We start from the raw sequence: 10,312 nt of genomic DNA, 5'->3' as shown, positions 1-10,312 counted from the left end.
ACCTTTGTCTATTATTGTGCATTATGGAGGTTCTTGGAATTACACACCATCATTAGCATACGTGGGTGGGAGTACAAAGATCTTTGATGAGTTGCCTTTGGACATGAATGCTGCATATTTTAGGAAGATGATTGACTCTTTAGGATATGAGGACATAGCTAAATTACACTACTGCGATCCTTTGAAAACAGTTGATGTAGGAGTGAGGTTTCTTGCTTATGACGATGCAACATTTTTGAAGTTCATAAGATTGCTCCACTTATACAGAGTGATGGATGTTTTTATCGAGCATGAGTTAGACTCAGAGGATGAGGTTAATGGTATTAGGGGGGGGGGGACCTTTTCTGCTTTATTAGGGGGAACAACTGAGTTACAACCTACCTACCATGATGAAGAAACTAAAATAGAGTATGATGATGAGCGGACCGATAATGATGATGTTGAGGTATTAGGGGCAAGGAAGCACACAGTTGATGACAAGAAGGCCGAGAGGGAGTTGGTTGATGAGACTGAGTCAATTGTTAGGCTTGGGGGCAGAAGCAGTCAACATAATTTAGGGGAAGAAAACTATGAGTCATATAGTGATGAGTGTCCAGAGAGTCCACAAGAATCAGAAGGAGAGGACTTTGATAATCTAGTCTCTAGTCCAAAAAAAGAAAAAAAAAACAAAAAAGAGCAAACACTATAAGTGAATTTGGTCAAATGCTGAATGCAAGGGCAGAAGATGACCATAACTTTTTCCTAGGCCAACAATTTGAAGATGTAAAGGAAGGGAAGCAATCACTAATTTTTGTGTGAGCAAGGGAAGGGATGTGGTGTTCACTAGAAAGGACAAAACTAGGGTAGGGGCAAGGTGTAAGGAACATGAGAGAGGGTGTCCTTGGTACATTTGGGCTTCTGCAAAGAGGGAGAAGGAAAGTGTCATAGTGAAGACCTTAGTTCCACACCACAAATGTGGCAGGCAGCCAAAGGTTCTCAAGGTAAGGGCATCTTGGATAGCTAAGACCTACCATTCCAAGTTTAAAGTGAACCCTTATCTCAGGTGTCAGGAAATAGTTGACACCATTTGGAGTGAGTTTGGCTTAAAAGTGAATATATGGCTTGCCCTCAAAGCTAGAAGAAAAGCACAACATTTGATCGTTGGTGAGTATAATGAGCAGTACTCCCTTCTACGTAGATATGTTGCTGAGATCAAAAGATCTAATAATTTTAACACAATTAAGTTAAAGATGGTAAATAATGTGTTTTAGAGGTTATACATTTGTTTTGAATCTATAAAAAGGGGTTCATTACTGGGTGCATGCCTTTTTTTGGTGTTGATGGTTGCTTTTTAAAAGGACCATTTGGTGGCCAATTGCTAGTTGCTGTAGGTAGGGATGGAAACAATCGGATGTTTCCAATTGCTTGGGCACTTGTAGAAACAGAAGACACCGATAGTTGCCGGTGACCTAGACACGTATAATGGATTTGGGCACACTATAATGTCCGACCAACAGAAAGGACTCCTTAAAGCTGTGCCAGAAGTGTGGCCTAGGGTAGAAACAAGGTGTTGTGCAAGGCATGTTTACTGCAACTTCAGAAGTAAGTTTGGAGGTGGATTGTTGTATAGAAGAGGTTTTTGGAGAGTGGCTAAAAGTAAAACTGAGAATGAATTTAAGGAAAACATGAACAAATTCAAGGCTTTAAATGCTGATATAGGGAATGATTTGATGAACATGAACTATAAAAAATGGGTAAGGGCTTTTTACACTAGTCAATCACAATGTGATAGTGTAGACAACAACGTGAATGAGGTTTTTAATGCCTACATCCTCTCATCTAGGCACAAACCCATTATAACCATGCTTGAAGACATTAGGGAGGCTCTTATGGAAAGAATACATAAAAAAAATGGTTTCATGATGAAGAAAGAAACAAACATATGCCCTAGAATACAGACGAGGCTTGAGAGGGCAATGGTTGATGCTAGAGAATGGGTGACATTTTGGGATAGCAAATTCTTCTATGGAGTCGGGGTGGGGGGGGGGGGGGTTGGACTCAAGCTAGGTATGTTGTGAGCTTGCTAGACAAAACATGTAGCTTCAATGCATGGCAGCTTAGTGGGGTTCCATGCCACCATGCAATGACAACAATATGGAAATCCAATGAGCTCCCTGAGTCATATGTTTCCCATTGGTTTAGTAAAGAAACATACTTGAAAGCTTATGAGTTTCCTTTAGAGCCCTTAAATGGACCTATGAGTGGCCACATTCAATGCAAACACCCATAGAACCCCCTGCAATGAAAGTTTTGAAGAATAGGAGAATGACAAAGAGAAGGCCATCTGTTGGGGAAGCGGAGGGTATTAAAGTCACAAGGGTAGGACAACCTCACAAATGCAGTATGTGTGGACTAACAGGTCACAACAAAAAAACATGTAGAATGTCGAGTACTATACACAGGCATCATCAAGCACCCTCGTCTAAAGGACAGGCCAGCAATCACACCAACACATACTACCCTACACAACAATCTGAAAGCATTGTACCAATGCATCACAAAGGTGTAGGAGTATACACCAATCTTAATGGCCATCAAAGACAAGCACAGGTACATTACTACATTCACCATTTCCATATTTAGACAATATTATATATATATATATATATATATATATATATATATATATATATTATTAATTATAATTTTTTTTTTCTTCAGCCATTACATGTTCAAGGTAGGAAGATTTGTGAGACTCCTGCTGCAAGACCATTTCAAAACAATTAGTGAAGATTGCAAAAGAATTTAGAAATTGAAGGATAAATAAAAAAAAGTGTAGAACTTCCTATATAAATATTCAAGTAGCCTGCTGTGCCTTATTTTTTTGGTCAAAGGATGGTGTATTAAATTTTTTAAGAATTGAAGTACATTGTGTATTTGTGCTAAATTATGCCCAAACAACTATTTTTTGTAACTGAAGGTAAGTTACATTTAATAATTTTTGTTTTTTTTTTTTATAATTTTATTATGTATGGTTAACGGTGGGTTAGATCATGGTTAGTTGGCCGGATTTTTGACCTTAGTACCTAAAGAGTGAAAAAAAAACATGAGTACCTAAAGGGTGAAAAAATGTGAAAACTTAGTACACTTTTATACGCTTAACTCCACAAAAGGCCATAAACACTTCATAAATATCAACACATTATGGGGGATTAAAACATATAACTACATAACAAAAAGTAAGTATAAAACTACATATTCTAACAACCCTCCCTCCCTCCCCCGAAGAAAAAGAAAGAGGAAAAAAAAAAAAAAAAAAAAAGGAAAGGAAGGAGCAACAGCTGACTACACTACATAGGGCACAGTTGAACATTCAGCTCAGCATAGCGAGCATCATCTACCTTAAAACTATAGCTGAGAATGCACCCACAGAGAGAAACTAAGCATGCCGCGGAAATCCCTAATCATATTTAAGCCCATTTTGTTGGCCATTACTGCTTGATTCTTCTTTCAACTGCATGGAAAATAATTCACCAAGATTAGTTATAGAGACCAGACACTTAGTGTGAAGGTAGCAGCAGCATCTACAAACTGATCTGTAATGTGACTGAAAAACTATAGGCTAAGAAAGATATAAACTACATAATTAGACCTTATTTTGTTGTTTATGAGTACAATTCTAGACAGATCAAGGTTGTTAATGCCAACCTAATATTAATCTAATTTTGTTTGTTAATTGTTAACCAACTTAAGATAAGCTTCCTTTATCAACATAGATAAGTAGCAAACATCAAGCACATAAGACATGATGTCGAAAGTGTACCTTTGCAAGGAGCTTCTTCTGGTAACGAAAGCCCTGTAAGACAATGGATAGAAAGGAATAAGCAGTGTTCATCACATTTAAGATCATTTGACTAGAAAGCTAATAATCACTGGAAACAAAATGTAATCACCTTATCAGTCCCATAGATGTAATCACAGTAGGTGAAGACTGAAGCAAAGTTGCTTTGGCTTTGTCCTCCAACGTAATGATGGTAATCATGGTACTCAGCACCACCATAAAAAGGAATATACTTGGTGGGGCTCCAAGGAAAATCATATCTGCAAGAAAACAGTTAATCGAATTCATATCAAGATAAGCAACAATGAAGATTTAGCCAGAATTTCCGACAAAAAGCTCAAAAAGAACCCATACACAACGGTGAGTTACATGATGGCAAGTAGGAATAATAAAAACCTTCCAAAGTTGAGACACCAAAGCAGCTCGATTAGGAAGTATGCCACTATTTATACAAATGTTATGTCTCATCTCTCATCTAATTGGCACTAGAAATCTAAAATCATTTCATTCATCAAAGCTTATGCCTTTGAAGAGGAAAAACAATTAGTAGTACTGAACAGAAATTAACATAAAATCTTATTATTGAAAGCCTCTAGTCTTTATGAAAAAAACAAAGTGATGTTTGTATTATGGGCGGGATACAGGAAAAATCATGCACTACAATGTCCAATATCCCCATCATGACAAATTTAAATTGAACAACCAAAAGCTAGTAACATGTGAAATGATCCAAAATGTATCTTAATGCACAAAATAGAGTCAAAGCAAACAGAAAAAAGGTATCCAAATATACCACACTTGTTCAATTAAAAGCTAATCAAGCGTATTTAAAGCACAAACCCCGTCGCAATAATTTGACACCAGACAGCCAAAAAAAATGAAAGCCAGTTCAGGATCATGCCCCCAGTCAGATTAAGAGGAGGTTCAAAATCTTTCTGCAGCCCCCTAAGGGAAAACTACAATTACTATTTTCCACATAAAAATAAACTGAGCGTTTGGTTCGTAGAGTGGTATGGGTTTGGAATCAGGAATGGGATTATGATGGTATCGAGTTGGAACTTGATACTTAATACCATGTGTTTGGTTCAATTATGTAATGGAATCTCTCACTATTCCCTCCTTTTATTTGATACCTAAGGGAATGGAATGAGCCAAACCCACCTCCCCCCAAGGTTTCTAAAACCCATACCTCACGGGTTTGAGGTATGGGTTTAAAATTCATACTTTTGACAACCAAACATCTGGTATGAGTTTTAGTCATTCTAAACCCATACCTCATACCTATATTTCGCGAACCAAACGCCCCCTAAAGGACTGTAGGGGTAAAATGAAAATAGCGCTAATTGCATTGTAGCCCTAAGATCAGGAACTCATCATTAAAGGTCACAATTCCATCCCATCCCCCTATTCGGATTGAATAACCCCTGATATCTTAGATGTACAAAAACTTCAGAGCCCAACACACGAAAAGTGTATCTGAGTTTATTTTTTTCGTCCATCAGAATTAAGATCCAGTTAAAGATGATAAAGTGTTGAAAATTCTATGTAGATTTCTCTGAATAAATTCATCCTTTCCAACATAACCTTTCTATGACTTCATTACTAAGAGTTCATACACACAAAACATGTGACTGTGTAGCAATTTGGCTTGTATAGGCAGCAATGCATGATACTTGATCACATCGCTTAGCCTTCCATTTACATTACACGAGGAAACTAACTAAACAGCCATTCAGCAGCAGGCAGAAAGTAGAATCACCAAATTAATTCATAAACCAACGACAAGAGTAAGCTGTGTGCATATTTTTTTTTTTTTTAAAATTTTTTTTTTAATATCAAGAAAGAAGTAAAACTAGCCATATTACTAAATTTGGCCAGTTAAATGCTGGAAATTAACACAGCTAACAACTAAAGGATAACGATTACTATCATGATGATTCAGTCATGGCACAATATACAAAAACTAACATATCAAACATATACTTATCAAGGATTGACTAGGAATATGCTATTGAAGACATGAAAGCCATACATTTTGCTATAATACTTAATACTGACAAGTGACAGACCATGTCAATATTGATATATTATAGTACATAATTACAATGTCAACTTCTACTTTGAGGCCAGAAGAGAACAGTAAGCTACAAAAATCTAATGCTTATACCCACATCTCATTATTAAGTCAATGATTAAAGCTAAAGCACTAATTTTACAGTTCATCAACAGATACAGTTAGGGAAGCAATGTGAAATTCAAAAAGTGTACAATGAGTCAAAGAAAAAATCAGGCTTGTGATTGCATTCACAGTGGATAAGAAGCATGATGCTAATAAAGATCCATTAAAATCAAATCACTTTCTTGATCGTCTACTTAGAACATGAAATAAAAGAGGCATAAAAGGTGATAATTAACTGTTTTTTCATCATTATGTTAATATGAATGACCATTGCATAAACAAAAAGAAAGAGAGGAGGGCCATAAGCATGCGTACCCACTGTGGGTTTCAATCGCCTCAATCTGTCTCAATGCAATCCAAGACCAAAACGTAATCATATGGCCCGGAACCATTGCAGGGCCAAGAAACGATGGAATCCCAAGGATCAAAATCTCAGCCCAATGTGCATATGGGGCTGCAAAACCAATCGGCGCAGTGTACTCATGGTGTACCTTGTGAATCTTCTCGTACCCCCATTTGCAATGTAAAAATCTATGCACCCAATAGTTTGTGTAGTCCTCAACTATGAAATATACAGCTAATTGGATCAACATCTCCCATCCTGATGGCAATGGCAGTCCCGTTCTTATCCCAATTAACTGTCACATTTCATTATCAATCATTTCAGTTCTACTAATCATTATCATCTTACAACCACTCAATACAAAAATATTCACAAAATCATAAGCTAATTTTAGCATTTTTTTTAATGTCTTGTCCAATCTATTATATTCCTTCTCTAGTTGCACAAAAATATGATCATAATTCTCCAATCCTCCACCAAATGCAGTAAAAATCAACCTTGTCAACAATATCAATCCCCAAATCTAATGAACATACATATCAATTTCACATTATCAAACACAACAATTCATCAAATCTATAACAAAAATTACTAAAAAAAAATCCAAATTATCTCAAAAACTTAATCAAAAACACCAACATAATCATCAAAAAATCAATACAACAGTTTATATAAAACATGATAAGAATCATCAACATGCACCCACAAAAAAAAAAAAGGTAAAATTACAAGAACTTTTCCAAGAAATCATCAAAAACCCACTTCAGATTAAACAAAACCCAGAAAGAAAATGACTAAAAATCACCTGAACAGAAGGGTAGGAAACGAGTTGAAGAGGACCCACAACAAAGAAGAACATCTTCATAACAGTCTTATAACAAGCAATGATCTCAGAAAACGATAATCTGACTTTAGGCTGGATTTTGTAACGCTCGACATTGGCAGCGCGAAGAAGCTCGGCAACAACAAGAGGGATTGGGATGAGAGAGAAAATCACAAAAAGGAAGAAAATGTTGTGACAGTACAAAAAATAATCTGATTTATTAGCAGAGTAATTAAACCAAAGAGTTTCTGGGAATGTTAGTGTTCGATTTAAAACAGCTTCGGCTTCTCCGATTGTAGAGTATGGCAACATTGTATGTAGAATTTTCCAGAAAACCAGAGTATGAATGAATTGAATGAATGTGGTTTTTATTTTTTTGTGGAGTTCTGATTTTTATTTTTGGGTTTGTTTTATGTGTTTGATTAGTTTTTTGGATTTGTTTTGTTTAGGGAAGGTGTTTTTGTATGGTGTGCTGGACTGGGCTGGCAAAAGGAGAAGAAGTGATTGTTATTTAAAGGGAAGGGGGTGTTTACTGTTTGGGTTGGAATATTATTTATGGTGGCAAAAGTACAAAGAAGTGAGTGAGACGTTGTCTTTCTAAAATCGAATTCGCTATCTCGGGTGAACGGATTGCGTATAAGCATTAAATATATCATACTCCCTCTGTCTTCAAATGATTTTCCCATTTGACTTATCACGATCTCCAAAATGTGTCTTAAAATGTCTATATCTCTATTTCTATATATGTAAAAATTATAAAAACTTGATATCAATAAAATATATAATGTAATGAATCCAATAAGATCTCACATGAACATAAAATCTCTTTATAGATTAATGGGAATTTATGGTCAAATTTTAAAGTTTGACCCAAATATTGACAATGGGAAAATCATTTGGAGACGAAGGGAGTATATGATTACTTTAGACTTTATAAGCATAAAATATATTTATATAGTTAAATTAATAATATTTTCATTTCTTATTATTTGTAACACTTATATTTGCATGTATGTTAGGAAAAAAAAAGTAAGAAGTACATGAAAAATGATATACTCTCTTTGTGTCTAACTAAGTTTATCAGCCAATGCATAATTTTGATAACTAATATCTTTTATTTTGTATTAATTTAACTTATAAAAATTTGATGATGATATGAATACATATATTGTGATTAGTTCAAAAGAAGTACTTTGTACTACCTCCGTTGTTTCTTATTATTTGCAACAAAAGAATATTTTAGAATCAACTAAAAAGGACAAGAGGCACACATTGCGAATATTAAAAAAGAAAGGAAGTATTGATTTGGTAAACAATGATATAGTATAATAATTCATCAACCAAGAAAAGTATTAGATGAGTCAGTTTTACCGTGAATCTATCCACCCAATACATAGAATTCCGTTTATATGAAATTTTAATAAACTTACATGAAATGTCCAATAACTTATACGAAGTATCTAATTTTAAAAGTCGAGATATTTAATAATTTATATGAAATGTCTAATAACTTATTTATATCCATCTCACCGTGAGTTTAGATTCATACAATACTTTTTCATCAACCAATTTTTAACGATGCTTAATTATCAATTTCTCATTGTTCATGTTAACTTATTCATACACTTTCCTTTATCATTTTTTATGATTAATATGTAAAAAAATTCTCCTGTTAGATCCAATTAAATCCGTTTCAATATATACTTTCAAATTTTCAATTATTTTTTTATATAATCTAAGAGATTTAAGTTGTACATGAAGAAGTTTTAAAAGCGAATTAGTAAATATTATGGACAAGTACTCCTATATAATTGTGGTGGTAGTGCCTTAGTGAAGTAAGGCAAAGTGAGAGTAGGGACCAAAGCTCCCAAAAGCAAAATATGTGGACCCTATGTAATGTTGAAATGGGGGGCAATGCCCAAAAACCTTGAATATCTTAAGTTGGGTGCTCTAATTGTTTAGGGTTGTTGCAATAGGATGATGGATCATGGGATTGGTGGTTTTAGTAGTTATCTAGCATACGTGATGTTTGTAGGACTTTATCAAAAGTTGTCCTCCCTTTTAATATAAAATTAATGTTGTTAACAATAAAATTAAGTTCAATGACATCGAGATTGGATTGTTTAAGTAGTGATCCACGTGGTTCTTAAGATCTTGATTTGATTACAAGGTTTTGTTTAGCATATAATATGTTGTTTGATCAATAAATCGATTATATGTTTTTTGTACTCCACTACTTGTACTATTAGGTACTTTGTTACAAAAATTTCTTCATGTTTGCTTTTTAGTTAGGATTACTTTTTAGAGGAAGTTTAAATGTAAATATGTGTTCTTCAAAAATTATAAAAGTGCGTTAATAGTAGGAGTACTCTTTTATTTCTAAAGGTTTTTCACAAGTTTCATTGCTTTCTTCTATTTCTAAAGGTCTTAAGAATTTCGTGCACTAGCATAACTGGTTTTTTACTCCTCTTATCCCATACTCCGTAATATTTACACTTTTCTACTCAATATTTTTTTTTTCTTACACATACCATTACATTCTCTTTTACTGTATTCATTTTCTTACACTTAATCACCACATCATCATTCTCTCTCATTTTAGTTAGTGAGCAAAATAATAACAGTTAAAAGATTTCAAAAAGCAGTTGTTCTCAATAGTATCTGAAAAATAAATATAAAGATGAATCTATATTAAGATATCAAATGGTGAGAATTTTTTTCAATCTTATGCACTGTAATGGTGAAAATTATTAAAGGATTGCTTTGAAATTAAGACATTCTAAATAAAAGCAAAAGAAAACAAAGGGAGTACTTGTTACTACGTAGTAATATATCATGGTAAAAAGAACTTAACCTTTTACCGTTCAATATAAGACATTTATTGAGGTTTTTTCTGTTTAGTAAAGATCTTCCTGTTTGTATTTTGCACAATTTTGAGTAATTTTTGTTTTAATCATGAATAACTTCAACTTCACATTAGTAACAACTAGAAAAGTAAATCCCTAAACACTGCCAATAATATTTATCACCACCGCCAACATTTGGTGTGAATGGACGGTTATAATCTTACGACTTCGATCACCACCACCTCATCCTCATCAGTGACCCACAACCTCCCCTCACCTACGCTGCACAACCTCCCCTTCA

The 10,312-nt window shown here is 34.3% G+C and overlaps 1 protein-coding gene across 1 annotated transcript; it reads right to left on the bottom strand.

Moving 5' to 3' along the window:
* Nucleotides 1-3,101: 3,101 nt before the first annotated feature.
* LOC110719378 (methylsterol monooxygenase 1-1-like) lies at nucleotides 3,102-7,845 on the bottom strand. The gene is made up of 5 exons (XM_021898300.1): nucleotides 7,148-7,845; nucleotides 6,315-6,637; nucleotides 3,933-4,080; nucleotides 3,803-3,835; nucleotides 3,102-3,493 (listed from the first exon to the last, which is right to left on the bottom strand). Exons 1-5 carry the CDS (start codon nucleotides 7,475-7,477, stop codon nucleotides 3,440-3,442), a joined length of 888 nt encoding a protein of 295 aa, XP_021753992.1. The 5' UTR covers nucleotides 7,478-7,845; the 3' UTR covers nucleotides 3,102-3,439.
* Between the last annotated feature and the right edge of the window lie 2,467 nt (nucleotides 7,846-10,312).

Source organism: Chenopodium quinoa, unplaced genomic scaffold (assembly GCF_001683475.1).
Source record: "Chenopodium quinoa cultivar QQ74 unplaced genomic scaffold, ASM168347v1, whole genome shotgun sequence".
Lineage (NCBI taxonomy): Eukaryota > Viridiplantae > Streptophyta > Magnoliopsida > Caryophyllales > Amaranthaceae > Chenopodium > Chenopodium quinoa.
This window is presented reverse-complemented; position numbering and strand designations above follow the sequence as displayed.